This window comes from Strongylocentrotus purpuratus, unplaced genomic scaffold, assembly GCF_000002235.5.
Source record: "Strongylocentrotus purpuratus isolate Spur 01 unplaced genomic scaffold, Spur_5.0 spur5_scaffold_1, whole genome shotgun sequence".
Taxonomy (NCBI): domain Eukaryota; kingdom Metazoa; phylum Echinodermata; class Echinoidea; order Camarodonta; family Strongylocentrotidae; genus Strongylocentrotus; species Strongylocentrotus purpuratus.
The window spans coordinates 18052035-18067808 of NW_022145594.1; the positions used below are offsets into that span (position 1 = coordinate 18052035).

The window sequence follows — 15774 nt, forward strand, 5'->3', positions numbered from 1 at the left end:
ATTAAGGTTTCAACATCTTGGGTATATTTTAAGTGTGATCGTTTAAATCTCTAACACTCCCATTTTAAGTCACATCGGATAGGTCAGAGGTTATACAGGCGTAGTGGATCAATCGTCACGGGTATTCACTAATGTGGAACATGTCTCGTTAACGAAGGATATCCAGTGTCCTCCTAAAACGGCTTTCAACATGACTGCCAGAGGTAGAGAGAGGTAGAAAGAGAGAAAGAGAGAAACTGAAGAGAGAAGGAACGTAGTGGAGAATTAGCATTTAAGTGGCGTACATATATTACAATTTCTCATTACATAACTTTCCGATTTCTTATCTGATAATTACACCGGAATAAATTGATTTTACCTCTCTTTTCGAAATGATTATGACAATGCAATATATTGCTAATAGATAACGTTCTTATCTTCTAATAACTTAATTGATCAATCTGAAGGGGCAAAGAAAAATATGGATCAATACAGTTATGAGAAGATAACATTCATCAAGAGGAAATATTATTGTCAAATTCATTTCATAAAAAAGTGATAAACAAAATTTATTCCAGCTTTAGGGGCAACGGTGCACTTTGTATAATACTTTTCAATAAATAAGTAATATCTTTCATCTCAGAAAATCAAGCGTGGCTCCCTTGAAGAATCTCATGGAATATTGTCTGGAACAAGAACTGGAGGGAGACGGGCTGCGTAATAAACTCTCAGTCCATGGGAATATTCTTCGTAAAATCATTTCAGGATTCATCGATAAGGTAAGTTCTTTGAAGCTAATCTTGACTTATTGAGAAGAAAAACAAAACAATATGAGTAATAATTATCCAAATTATGTATAAATGCAATGATTTTCAGTGGCCAGATCCGTTCCATAACTATTTGTACATACTACCTTTATCCATAAATTCATATGAAACTAGTTCATTATTTTGTATAAGATTGTTTGTATTGTTTGAAGAGTTCGGTACCAGGATATGCTACACCCGTAAAACTAAGTTCTGAGAATAAAAATATTGTTTAAGATCCCTATTTTGTACTTTTAGTTGCGCCGCTCAAGAGCTTTGGAATAACCTACCGCTAGACATAAGAAAAGCCTCATCTGTTGCTGTGTTCAGAGTTTTGTTGACGACGCATTTGTTTTTATGAGCTTTTGAATAATTGTTAAAGTATTTTGTGTTTGTGTGTCCACCTTTAGTATTTTTGTTTTTACCCAGCGCAGTAGAATATATTTGAATAGCTGCGCTGTATAAACGTATCTAATTATTATCATTATCGGGAGCCTAGCAGAGCAGGGGTAATATTGGAGCGCTTTAACCACCTTGCAGGGTGGATATGTGATCTATATAAATATCCAATATTATTAGGTGGTCTGTCAACGACAGATCACCTATTGATTTCGCTAGAATTTTCTTTCTTTATTCTTTATTTTTATTTCTTCCGTACACTTTTTTGTCCACACGTTTACTCGAAATCGACATGGTCAATTTCCTTTGAATTTCTGTCAGTCATCAAGCCCTATGATTTCAAGTCTAATTAACTTTTTCAAGTTCATGGGGTCATCGTGACGTCATCCAGGCGCCATTTTGTAAAAATCAGGTCATTATCATATCTCGATAACAAGTCATCAAAAATCAACCATATTTGGTATACATCAACTTCAGGTTGAAGGTCAACGAAAAATGTCAAAAAATTCTGCGCGCGCACCTCGACGCACACGTACGCGCGCATTAAAATTTTAAAATGGTCAAATTCGTTCTAAATTAATTTTGCATACGTTTTAGGCCATTTTAAGCATTTTCAAAATTTGCGCGCGCGTAATTATGCGCGCGCGTTTCCGCGCGTATCCGCGCGTTCTGGCGTTTTGCAACATAGAATCGCCAAATTTTTTCTGTTATCATATTTATTACATTTTTCCAAGCATTTTGATACCTTGTTTACCTTTTTCCGACCAGTAATACTGCAATTAGCGGCTGTCAAAGTTGAACGCACGCGCCGACCTGCGCTCTCTGTATCCACAATACATGGGCAAAAACATGCCTATACAAAATTCATTTTAACTCTTCAGAATTGATAGATAACCCCCAATTTCTTTCATATTTAAATAGATTATGAGTTGGAGGTATGATTTCATGTCTCATTTGACCCTCAATTAACTCATGACGTCATCATAATGGCCTCCAAACTCAAAATTTCAATTTGCATATTATGACGTCAGCATATTTCTGGAAAATTGACTGTATCTCTGTAAACAATGATCAATTTTCTTCCAAATTTTGATATGATCTAGCTTAGACAATTTTCTACAAATGCAGTGAACACAATATTTCATTTTGACAAAGGTATCATGGCGTATTTTTGCGATTAAAGGTGGCATGTCAATTTTTCACATTTTGCGTGTATTCTCTATGGGACATGACTTTTTCTCAAAACTGGATTCTACATTCTCGTCTTTCGCGAGCAATATCTCCGTCGTTTTATCTTTATTTACGCTGAGCTTTGAGTATGTTGTAGCTGAAACAATAAGCTATCATAAGTGTGCCCTTTATTTTTCATTCAGATGCCGGGATCATGCTCATATTTCACTTCCAAAGTGGGATTTGAGAATTCCATTTCCCGTTTACGTGTAATCTCTATGGGAAATGTTTTGGTATATCCGTAACGCACTTGACTTCCGACCTCGAGGTCCCTGGTTCGAGTCCGGGCGTCTCCAACAATTTGTTTTCTTCACTTTTTTTTTCTTTTTGACCTTTCACTGTACCATCTCCTTTCAATATTAAAACACGTACAATCGTAAATAATGTAATAAACAACCATATTTACTTTATTATTACCCTATTATCACTTGATCCATTACTTTTTGCGTGCAATCCTTATGTGAGATGACTTTTTCTCAAATCTGGATTCTACAAAATCTTGTCTTTTGCGAGCAATATCGCCGTTATTTCGGCTTGATTTTTGTTGATTTTTGAGTATGTTGTAGCTGTGACTATATACTATCTAAATGTTCTCTCATTTTTGTCAGTCTGATGTCATCATGGTCTGTTGATGATAATCATCAACATCATCATGATCATCATCATCATCATCATCGTCATCACCATTACTATCAAGATCATCATCATCATCATCATGATGATCATCATTGTTTACATGTCTATATAACTTCTCCCTTTCTCAATAAAGTAAATATTATAATCTATCATAAGACTTGAAGACAGACCACCTTAATCGTCCTCGTGACGATTTAAATTCTAGTTATTATTATTATTATTATAATTATTATTATTATTATTATTATATATTCCATATCTCTGTAGAAAAAGGACAATGTCAAGCTGTACCGGGATCTCTTCCCATACGTCGTGAAGCTTCTCAGTTGTGACGTCAAGGACTTGGAGGAAGTGGCTGCAGAAGCCATTGGGTTACCAGAAATCTATGACAACGGGGAGCTCCTGGCTCCATATGGAGATGCCATAGCCGACGCCTATCTTGATGACAAGTGCAAAGGCACATCAGCTGGTCGTGAGTAACACCCGTTTGGTCATAACGTGTTTCCTTAATATGCCTCACTCACACCTTGCGCATTTGGCTTGCGTATTGCTGCGTATTTATGGCAAGCCGTTTTAACATTTATTCCTATTTCTTGATATCAAGAAATTATTTTCTGTTGTAAAGAAGCAATGGTAATTCTTTATATTAAGAATTCGATTTCTTGATATCAAAAATTCATTTCGGAAATAGGAATAAATGTTGAAACGGCTTGCCATAAATACGCAGCAATACGCAAGCCAAAAACACAAAGGTGTGACTGAGGCATTATCAGAATTGTATGGCTATAGTTATGAATGTTTGAAATATGAGATCACTATAAAATATTTGAATCCCGAATTTGCAATTTGTTCAATGGATTGTGATGTCGTCAAAGATGATTCTCCCGTTTATTGTGCACAAAAATAAATTCAATTTCCGTTTTCCTTCCAAGTTGCTTCTATCTTGAGGCACTACACAGAATGTGTAATGGATAACACATTATTAATATAAATTAATATAAAATACCACCCTGTGTCATTTTGAAAATTTGACGTTTTATTCATTCTGTCTTTAGAAAGAAATGCGAATCTAGTCCAACGTGACGTCACAGAGACACTACCGATTCAGCAAATTTGAAGTGCCATACGTATTGGCCCGAATTCACAAAGGAGGTTTGTCGACAAACCGAGGTTTATGTGCGTCATACGACGCGTTTCGACGCGTTTTTACAAACCTTGGTTTGTAAAAAACAAAAGGAGGTTTGTCGAAACAAAAGGAGGTTTGTCGTCAAACCTCCTTTGTGAATTCGGGCCATAGTGATTATAAATCTCAAAAGTTCCTATCTTATTTTTTTGGTCAAATTTCATTCAAACTTTCACCACCTTACTTTTCTGATCTTTATGAGTTCTTTTAGAGTAGTTGCCTATTAAAGTTGGAGTGGATTTCCCTTTAATGAAACATTTAGTTCACAGCTCGAATACTTAAAAAGCTCACACGTCTTCATATTTTATCGATGATTATACATAATTACTTTAACCAACTTATATTAAGACATATTTAAGTTTAAAGAGAGGTTTACCATTACAAGCCTTGCTTATCAATAAGCCCCTCACTTTCACATAATACATATATAATTATACTTACCTTCAATAATGTTCAAACCGTCCAATTAGTTAATTTTCAATAATGTATAAACTATTGCAATATTTATAATATTGTTTCCCGATGTAATACCCGCCTTTGATATATTAGTCGTATGATTTCTATATACATTCGAGCAAGTAAAATAAATAAATTCAAAATCAAATTCTATCAAAATAACGATAAATTATCATACAAAGTAAGATGAGAAAATATATTGTAATAACGAAAGTAGAATATTCAAGCTGTTACATGTACCACATTGCCTACTGGAACCGAATATCCCCGGTATTGACCCTATGGCAATGGATGAATTTAATAGTTAACGGGTTTCAATGATAGCAAGACATTTCGCTTTTCGTTGCAGTGGCCCTGAACAGCTTATTTCGGGTTAACCCGGAAGTTGTTCTCTCACGAATAGACCGTATCGTTGTACTGCTGGAAGATATGGGAACAGATGACAAAATGTACCTTTATATGCTTCTCTATGACGTCAGCCAACAGAATTCAAAGGTATGTGTCCAGATGATATCTTATATCTGTTCAATGGAAAACTTCAACTTAATATGAAGTTACGATCTTGATCATTAACCGTAAAAAGGTTCAAATAAGCGTTCGAATACATTCCTTCGGTAGAACTTTAGGTTCCTGTATTTCTAATTGAAACACTCTACCAGAGAGAGCATGACCATGAGGGCAGAGAGGAAGGGGATCCCTAGCATAAGTAAACAACTTTTGAAGCATTAAAACATGACATTACAGAATACCTAATACACGCGGGAAAATCTCGGCCTATGATTTGATTAAATGGAATGACAGTTTGCATTAAGCTGAACCAATCAAAGTTCAGAGTTGTATTTAAAAAATTGGAAAAGGCAAAGCATAAATAAACGAAATAGAATATTCTGAACAAAATGCATTTCCATTTCACAATCATTGGATAGCAAGGGAACATGAAAGATTAGAAACGCAATCAAAGGAAACGTTTTCAAGTCTTGTATTTTGTCGCTTATAATAGGTCTTGGTACCTCACATCGATCTAATGTTTGAGGACGTCTGCCACCCATCCCTGATGCATTTCTGTCTCATGACCCTGGCTAACATCTCCCTCAAACATGCCGAGAAGTTCGTCAAGCACGTAGACAGGTGTGTTAAAGCATGGGAACAGAACCCGAATGGAGCTGCTTCTGCTTCCAAGGCCATCTCCAGTGTCGGATGCCTCAACAAGGTAGGCCTACGTCATATCATGGACCTACTAAGCCTCATATCAAACTCATGCACAACAACCTACCTGACCTGAACAACATGATAACATCTTTAAATCCCCACCGCACTACTTATAGCTACTTGCGCCCTCTATATATCAAACAATGCCTAATCAGTGACCATTGGTCCCCCATGATCCTCTTTTCCTTATGTTAATAGAGAGCTGATTTGATGAGATAACCACCCGTTAGTTACCTTGCAGGGAGGTCTAATCCCCTGGCTAAACCAGTGCAGAAGGGCTTTAAAGGGAGATGGTAGTCAGTTTCTATGTGCCGTAGGTCACAGGTCACTGACACCAGCCATAGTGGACATTAGTAATGGGTGTACAAGGCTCGCACATGTCAAACCCGTGGTCCCATCAAGACCCAATAGTCTCTCAGAGAATCTTTGGGAGAGGGAACCCGAGAGGGAAACGTAAGATAATAACTTTTCCGTATGGGGCGATAAATTGGTGGGAAGGCAGAGCATTTCATCAGGCCTGATGTTGGTCATTTAAACTAAAGGCTATAATAATGGTGTTTGGCAAAAATTACTATTAGGTAACCCAAATGGTGACGAATTCTCCATGATAGCCCGCTAATATGCGTCTTTAACGAACGATAGATGTATTTCATAAAACTTTAGGGGATTATTTTGCCATAGAGGCAAAGGGCATGACTGAATCCTGATAGAATCGAGAGGTATAGAAAGGATGAATTTCAAGAAAGATGCATAGAAAGAGACTGAGAGAAAAGATGTAGAGAGAACGAGAGCATGAAAGACAACAGGGGTGAGAGGGCCATGGAGAAATAATGAGAGATATACAGTGAGGGAAGCAGTGACTGAGAAAACAAGTAAGAGAGAGAGATAGATAGAGAGAGAGAGAGAGAGAGGGAGATAGAAAGAGAGAGGGAGAGAAAGAGGGAGAGAGAGAGAGAGAGAGAGAGCAGAATATACCGAATCCGTGGACAATAAGATAACGTAAATCGCACAATAGAAAGCCGTACTTGTAGACACCAATAAGTAAATTTAGCTGACATTTTCTCCATTTCTCCAGAAAGAGGCTGGCAGATGTTTGAAGATCTTGTTCACCAAGCTGAAGAGCATCGATCCCATGTGGACCGGTGTAGTCCTCATGGAGGTCAAAAGGATAGGTCAGGCCCACAAGGAATGCCTGGCCGTTTACAAGCCCAACATTGTGAAGCTTAAGAAGTGCCAACAGATTGGGGTGCCCGATCTTGTCCTGGCCCTGATTGATTTCCTGGAAGGCAGAAGGTAAATCGTACAAATCATGTCGAAAGACGCCGTCATTATACTCGGTTCTGGCCATGTGAAGTGAAGGCTTTGTATATTAGATGCAAAAAAACCTTACGCGTACGTTTGACACGTAATATTGCTATTCCTGACTGTATTACTGCCTTGCATGTGTGAACCGCTTAACCAAGACAGAGAAAAACTGTTCTTTACCCCAAAAAAACTTTCAGAAGTAAGAATAAAATCTGTCTTGAAATATTCAATATATTTCCAGTATATTGAACTACAGATTAAAGCTTAATTTGCACCCCCCGTCCTGTAATTTCATAAACAATAAATGATACCTCAACTATTTATGGAAATATTGTCTATGTTTTTGCAAAATGTTTTTTATGGTATTCATAGCCTTCTGGGGCTAACTGAAGATGTGGCCGAGCAGAGAGAAGACATTGACGACTTAGACAATCGGGTGACGACGACAGAAAATGACGTTTCGAGAATTGACGAGACCGTGGCCCAGCAGAGCGAGGATATCCAAAATGTAAAGAGCGAAGTCAACGACCAGGGCGAAAGACTTGATGAGCTGAAAGAAGTCGTGGACGAGACAGTGGAGAAAGTCGAGGAGATCGACCATAAGGTGATAAACGTTTAATAAAGTTACATGATAATTAAATAAATTTCGTTTAATCAGGGAAGCCTCATCAGCATCAATACTCTCCTTCCTGAGGGTTTCGCATTTATTATTACGTCAGCAATTGCTAGTGAACCATTTACACCTGGGTAGAGAGTGGCGAATGTGGATTAATGTCTTGCCAAAGGACGTTTGAACACTTAACTCTGGGATTTGTAAAATCGTATATTATGGTTAAATTAACGATAATTGTATTCCGTGCACTCAGGTGGAAAACAGACATTGTAATCATTAAAGGCTAGTGCACATCTGGCGCGGTTGACCGCCGGAAAAAAAAATATGCGTGGCAAAAAAAATTTAATTTGTAGAAGGCCGCGTCGCCGGCTGCGAAAACTCGCTACTACTAATATTACTACGTAAAATTACGACAATTTTTTTTTTGCATAGGTCGACTGCGCTGGATTTTTATTGCATTTTAGAAAGCATTTGTGTCATGGCTTAACAATTATTTTTCCCTCGCAGACTATTACCAACGCACCGAAATGGTCACGTGACGTCTCGAAGCTGTTAAACCCCGAGCATGAACATGACTGGCGGTTCCTGGCCGTACGGCTCGGCTACTCGGGTAAGGACATCCGCAACTGGGCCCTGTCACCTGACCCTACCATGGCCATCCTGGCCGAGTGGTACACCACTCACAAGAGCAGCGACGCCACCTATGCCATACTCAGCGCGCTGGAAGACATGGGAAGAACCGATGCAGCGGAAATCATCACGCAGTCTTTAGAAGAAGCAGGTTTGGAAATACGTCATTGTTCTCTATGATATACTGATAAACAATAGCAATAAAAATAACAATAGCAAAAGCCACAAATATGTTCAAACTATTGAAATCCCCCCCCAAGAAGCATTACATTTATAAAAAATAGCAATAATGTTGATAACAATGACAATAATGGTTTTGATAATAATTACAATAAAACTTATAACAATAAACTGTATACCCCCCCCCTTTAATACCAGTCTCTCTGAGAGTCTTCGGATGACTGAAATGTAAGATAATGGGCTTTCCTTATAGGGCGATTGAGTGAGTAGAGCAGGACATTATTCCTATTGGTCGCAAAGGTCACTCGTAGGGATTGATAAATTCGGTTTATTTGGTTTATCCATGCTTATGTGTCTTTAACAGAACTGCTTGTGCCAAAAGCACCCTCGGACGAATCTGGGAAGCCCCCGACCGTCTTCTTGAGCTACCAGTGGGACCACCAGCCCGAAGTGAAGGCCATCAAGAAGCATCTCGAGATGGCAGGGTTTCCTTGCTGGATGGACATTGGGCAGATGGGTGGCGGAGATCAGTTGTTTGCTAAGATCAGCCAGGGTATGAGGTCATCCAAGATGGTGCTCTGTATGGTGACTGAGAAATACTCAAACTCCGAGAACTGTAACAAAGAAGTAAGCTAAAACATGATAATGGAGATAAGTTTGCGTTATCATTGCCTGCGCAAATAACAGATAATGACAACGTCCATGGAACACTTGAGTTTTGATTAAATGATATATTCTTAAACGCATATTAACTCTCATATTCGAATTCTATGTGTCTTGCAAAATATATTTGATATTTTGAACTAGCGTAGGCGCATATCATTTATCCAAATTGTGTGTAATTCGTGTGAATGACGACCAATTTCTTCCAGCCGATATAATACTTTTACCCGACGACATTTGCTCTTCAGGAGGTTTCAGACCGCAGAACAATTGTCCCCAAAGCAATAGTCGTATAAGAGTTTTCTGTATTCAAATTTTTCCTTTTGTCATCAATTTGTTTCTCGTTCTTAAGGTGAATCTCGCCAATCTACTGAACAAACCAATCATTCCCGTCCTCATCGACCAAACCAAGTGGCCTCCAGAGGGCGCCATGAGCATGCTCTTTGCACAGCTGCTCTACATCCAGTTCTTTAACGAGAAAGAATACGTGAGAGGAGAAAAGTTCTGGGAGGATGCCAAGTTCTCGGAACTCTTGGGTCAGATATCCTACCACGCTACCCCTGATGAGAGCATGGTGTCTGATGGTATGAGAACATATCATCGTTCATTCAAAATTTCCTATAGCAATTCCGATGGAAAGGCTAAGTAAAAAATACACATATGAAACCTTTATTCCGTTTGTGTTAGCTTCTGCATGACAAAGGACCCATAATTTGCAGATGTCGAGGATCGTGTCTTTTGAGGTGTGGCATCTTACCCCCAGATGTTTTTTTCTTAACCCCAAACAAGAAGAGGATGATATTAATGCCCGCAACGAAATCGGTTTGTAAGAGGACTATACCTTTGGCAGATAAGCATGCAAGCTGAAGCAGTCGAGGTTACACATTTGGACATTGAGTGAACAACCCCAGGAGTTCCGACTCCTCTTTAGATTACTCCCTTTATGTAATTCACTCACACGAGGGATACCGACAACACATTCTTCTACAGATTTCTTAATGAATTATAATAATAATATTTAATTTTTATATAGCGCTTAATACAAATGTCTCTAAGCGCTTTACAAATATACCCCGGTCATTGGATTCAGTGCTTGCCCGCACACGCTGTGTGCACAATCTCCACTCCCTGGGGAGCATTCCAGCCGGGCGTTACTTGACACTCACAAGCTATTTGACCAACAGTGGTTGGTAGTGTGTTATCAGCTACATTTTGTTGTAATGCCAAAAGTTACTAATATTATTCTGTATACACATTCAACTTTTTGTCATAATTTGAATATGTTGTATCACTTAAATGTAATTTGATCTATAATTATGTTGCAGGAGAAAATAAATTCAATTAATATTCAATTCAATAAAATGCTGCCATCGCTAAATAGATCGGTCTATATGAAGTCTGCGTGGAGTCGGTCTGGTGGTTTAACTGTGATGTTCCCCCTCCCCTTTTCCCATATCCTGTAGAGTACCGAGATTGGATCCCGCAGGTAGAGGACGATCCAGTCACCGTGAAGAAGGTATCAGGAGATGCAGAGAACTCGCCAGTGCAGCAACAGAGCCATGCCACGGTAAGGGCCATCATTCCGGGCTACTTCGAATCATCGGCTCATCGCGTCCGGTCTTCGGGTTGGGTCGGGTGGTCGCGTTACACGGCCATTCGTAGATTTGCCGTAGGGTGTTCATAAAGTGTCTGGTAAATTGGAACAAACCATATGTTAGGTGAGAGGGAGTCATTTCAGGAACAATACCCCGACATTTCGTGAATGAGGGGGTATGTTTTCACAAAAGGTCGGTTAACGCGACCATCCGACCGGACGTGGTGACCCGATGATTCGAAGTAAGCCACTATTTCGCTAGTTTATTTCACGAGAAAGCCTTTTGAGAATGCAACAAGGAATGAAGAATACACCTGGTACCTAGCTAAGTCTTCTATCCAAGGGACCATTGGAGTAGGGTAGGGTCGAGCCATGGCAATGAAAGAGGGTTATCGATGTTATGGGATTAGCAGTCTTGTGGATGATAGGCAAGAGACAGGGTCGTCGAGCGGAGCAGAGGTGGGTGGAAATAGGTGTGGAAGAGGATCGGCCATCGGACTTTCTTTGTAGCCTAATTTTATTTCCTTTCTCTCATGACCCTTTCTCCTTATTCGTCATTCTGGTAGAGGGTGGTATTATCAGTGTCTATCCTCATCCTAGATGGATACTGTCCTCGGCCAACTGTCCCCAGCCAACATGACGTGTATTCGGTTTATTATGATTCTTCTTGTAAATAATTTCCGTGGTTTACGAGATTCTGCCTGGTTTATGTATGATATCCATCAGTTAACAAACCAAATGCCTCGAAAATGTATTTTTTAAGCTCTCAATTTCATATGGAGATAATGATTCGGATCTTTCTTCGCCTTCTTTTGTTCATGTCAGTTTTTAATGCTTTGTATCGATTATTATTATATCCTTTACTTTGATTCTAAAGTTATTTTTCATTTCCCGAAGTATCTATGTCTTACTAAATTAGTTTTAATTGTATTTTTTTTCGAACCCAATTTGTATATCTGTGATCTTTTCCCTGTCAATTCAGGAGACTTCGGAACCCCCGTCAGTATTCATTTCGTACCAATGGGACAAGCAGACTGAGATCAAGAGACTGTTCTCACGTCTCACTGGTCTAGGATACCACTGCTGGTTGGACATCAATCAGATGGGTGGTGGGGATCCACTCTACTCCAAGATCGATAAGGGAGTGAGAAATGCCAAGGTATATAGGCCTATAATATTAGTATCAAACATCATTGGCAGTGAAAAAGAGGCCATAGGTGGTAACTTTCTCATAACGAATGAACTTCCCCTCTTAGGGGAAGAATGGGTAACATAGATTCTTCTAAACTCCTGATCGACTGCTTCCAAGGTAATCCTTTGAGAAATCTTGAATTAAACTTGAAATAACTATCTGCTCCAAACAACTCACAGGTACAATAATTGACAATTTCATGAATGGTTTCAAACTTTCAAAACAACGTGAATACACTCAGTGGGTGGAAAATAACTGTGTGCCATTGGTCACTACAGCACATGGTCCAGCGACATTTGACCGCTCTCGAATTCCTACACTAACTGAATGCATAACTTTAACTCTGGTCCAAACATACAATTAACTAAACTTAACTTTAAACATAAAACTATACTCAAACCAATTTGCAACCCCATGCCCATCCCCATATTGGCGACAACGCAATTGTTTGAGGACCTACATAACTGGATTAATTTTCTGGACACATTATACCCCCACTTCAAAAGTGAGTTCAGGTTGTTTCATGAAGATTCTTCCATCTTATTTGATATTAGAATAAAAGAATGAGAAAAATCATTGTGAGAGCTTATATGCACACATCATTTGAAACTTTTTAAAGAGAAAGAAATCTATTTTTTTCTGTCTAACAGGTCGTCATTTCTTGCGTGACCCCAAAGTACGCCCTCTCCGCTAACTGCAGACGAGAAGTGAGTCTCTCGGACGCGCTCCGCAAACCCATCATTCCTCTGCTGCTTGAAGAGATGACATGGCCACCAGAAGGACCAATGAGCATGACCTTTACCCAGCTTCTTTACATCGATTTTACCAAGGAGACGAGCCAGGCCAGGTTCGAGGATGAAAAGTTCGATGAACTCATCGAGAAGATGAATGAGCTTGCGCAGCCGATGATTGAGGTTATGCCTGCTAATGAGGAGAGAAAGGTCGATGAGAATCTGCAAACAACTACGCCAAAAGCAGAAGGTAAGCATTAAGCATGTTATCATTGCGACTGCTTTCAGTGAAATCTTAAGACTCTGTTCATAAAACGTAACCAACGTTAAAAGAAACAAAAACAAAAACAAAAACAATATTTGGTCACGGCTAATAGTTACACAATCAAACGTCATACCTTTGTCCGATATTCCATGAATTAAAGAAAAAACCCGCGCCTGGAAACAACGTTAGATTCTTTTTGGCGGGTACTACGTAGGTTCGTATACTAGTCGTTATTATCACTTTATTTTATATAGAGGCATAGAGAGAGAGAGAGAGGGGTAGTTTATCAACTTGCTATAATTCTCTAGACTAAAGTGGTTTCGAAGCTGTCTAAACCCTTGCATTGTGTATGACATTTCAGGAAAAGAGACGACCCTCACGGGTAACGATGCTACATCTCTTGGTGAACAGCCGACACCACTTCAACACGATGATCAGTCCGAAGATAGCAACTCATCGAGGCCTCCGTCTGGGAAAATGAACAGAAAATCTTCGACATGCTTGCTTCTTTGATGCATTCTGAAAGACTTTAAAGCCCCTCTGTCCTAATTGTAGCTACTTGCTCCCTCTATATAGAAAACTTCCCCAATCGATGCCTGTTGGTCCCGCATGATCCTCTTTTTCTTATGCTAGTTGAGAGCTGAGTTAATGAGATAGCCACCTGTCAGTGACCTCGCTGTGTGGTCTTATCCCTTCTGGCTCAGTATTGTTGACGGTCTTTAAAGGCAGGTTATACTACTGGCACTATTTCAGATTTAGGTCCACTGCTATCTACTGCTCAAAATGTCCTGATGTGTCGAAAGCCATGTCCCACAATGCATCACTAACCGATGACGCGAACGTGATGATGGTTTGGTATAGGAACCGGATATTGCTCTATGTACACCTTCCCCGAAAGATGGCGCAATTGAAAATATATTACATCAGTGGTAGCGATGTCGCTAAATCTTTGATAATGACTTTTAGATTTGTAAAGCGGAACAATCTTTTCCTGATATTTAAGGTGCAATAAGGACTGAATATGCTTGCCCCTGTGGCAATCTATTATTTATTAGAGATATTTAGGTTTACATGTTAGACAAAAATAAATCGGAAGATAATCGACAAATATGATATTCTTCTTCTTGCATAGATTTGAATGTTCCGTCCATTTCTACATTGAATCAAACATACATTGTTGCCCACAATGCTGTAATAAATTTACTTCAATCCTATTTTCATGAAAATATAGTTGTAATGATAGTTTTGATTAATCAAGTTTATATCTTCTTAGGACTATATTGACCAGTCTCTACGACTACCTAGATTGATCAATACAGGTTTCAGAATATCCGAACTTTATCTATCCATAATAATTTATACTATCATTATGGCGGTGTCTGTGTGCTGCCCACTATATACCCAATACTGTACTGTACACACTACACAGTTACACATACAGGAAGAGGAAGACATGAAACCTAAGATTTGTTATTGTAAAAGTGACAGGCAGGAAATGTTACCAGTTTCCGGTACTAATAAAAGTGTCATTAATGGTACAGACAGTAGAGCACATTCCCATTTATTCTAACAAGTAATATTGTTATGATATATTTCCTGAGTATATAGATGCAATTGTTGTTATACTACCTGTATGATTTGTATGTTTTTCTGTGTATCTCACTGTAATTATGTTTTAAATAAAATATTGGATTTTTTTTGGATTGCTTTGTAATCTTCATTTAAGAATAGTTGTATTGTTTTGCTCTATTTTAAATGTTTTTAATTTATACTTTAGTATGTCGCTAATCAGGACCATGATGGAAAACAGCTTTCCTGATCATGTTATTATTCTCCATAAACATGTTGAAATAAAATAGTAAATGAACAAATCTATAATGTGACATTACTTATCATGTTCTGGCTGTAAACATTAGACATACATATAAATATAATTTGTTATTACGATTTTATCACCTAAATAAGGAAATAAAGGATGAATTTTGAAGTTTAAAGTTTAAATGACGCCTGGCTGGAATGCTCCCCAGGGAGTGGAGAATGTGCATACACTGTGTGCGCGTAAGCCTGAATCCGATGACTGGGGTAATCAATATGATCGCAGTGCCCTCAGGAAGAACAGTGTGAATACTGATGAGGCTACCCTGGGTAAACAAGATATATTATTATTAGTATTATCATTATCATCCAAACAAAAAGTACTTTTTACATAAGAATCAAATTAGAAAGGGTAAATGGGACCAGAAAATAGCATCAAATGCTTATCATTTCTAGCACCACTTATTCAAAGGTGTAGCTGCCTTTTCATTGGCATTTTGTTTAATTACCTTAGTTTGAGAAAGAGTAATGCAAAATGAAGTGTTTGTATGATCAAACGATTTTTGTTCCAGAAATTGATAAATAAATAATTGGTTGCATTTCCCCCAAGTCCTCTACAGGAAAAATTCCCTTGTGTGGCCATGCCTTGAACCACAATGCATGGCCTTACAGAGGATTTTTTTTTCTGTTGGGGACCGGGGGAAATTGCAATGATTTTGAAAAATGAGCCAGGAATAACAAAGTTCTGCTTGTTTAAAAAAATGCTTGCATTTCCTATAATTTGATCAAATGAGTTTGCTGCCTGCCGTTGCAACAAACAGAGTTGACAAAAGACTTAACTCCGTTTCGTTGAAGATCAGCCATGCATCAGGTCTTTCGTCTTCTTTG

The 15774-nt window shown here is 38.6% G+C and overlaps 1 protein-coding gene across 1 annotated transcript in view; it reads left to right on the forward strand.

Annotated features, from left to right (window-relative positions):
* The window catches only part of LOC578497, a 34805-nt gene extending 19740 nt beyond the window's left edge, over positions 1-15065 (forward strand). Inside the window, exons 7-19 of the mRNA XM_030977765.1 lie at positions 623-758; positions 3318-3522; positions 5039-5184; positions 5690-5899; positions 6974-7191; positions 7576-7807; positions 8324-8597; positions 8991-9253; positions 9642-9873; positions 10753-10856; positions 11866-12042; positions 12726-13056; positions 13433-15065. Of these exons, the coding sequence (XP_030833625.1) occupies positions 623-758; positions 3318-3522; positions 5039-5184; positions 5690-5899; positions 6974-7191; positions 7576-7807; positions 8324-8597; positions 8991-9253; positions 9642-9873; positions 10753-10856; positions 11866-12042; positions 12726-13056; positions 13433-13584 (2680 nt within the window). The 3' untranslated portion in view covers positions 13585-15065. The remainder of the gene's footprint in view (positions 1-622; positions 759-3317; positions 3523-5038; positions 5185-5689; positions 5900-6973; positions 7192-7575; positions 7808-8323; positions 8598-8990; positions 9254-9641; positions 9874-10752; positions 10857-11865; positions 12043-12725; positions 13057-13432) is intronic.
* Positions 15066-15774: the final 709 nt, after the last annotated feature.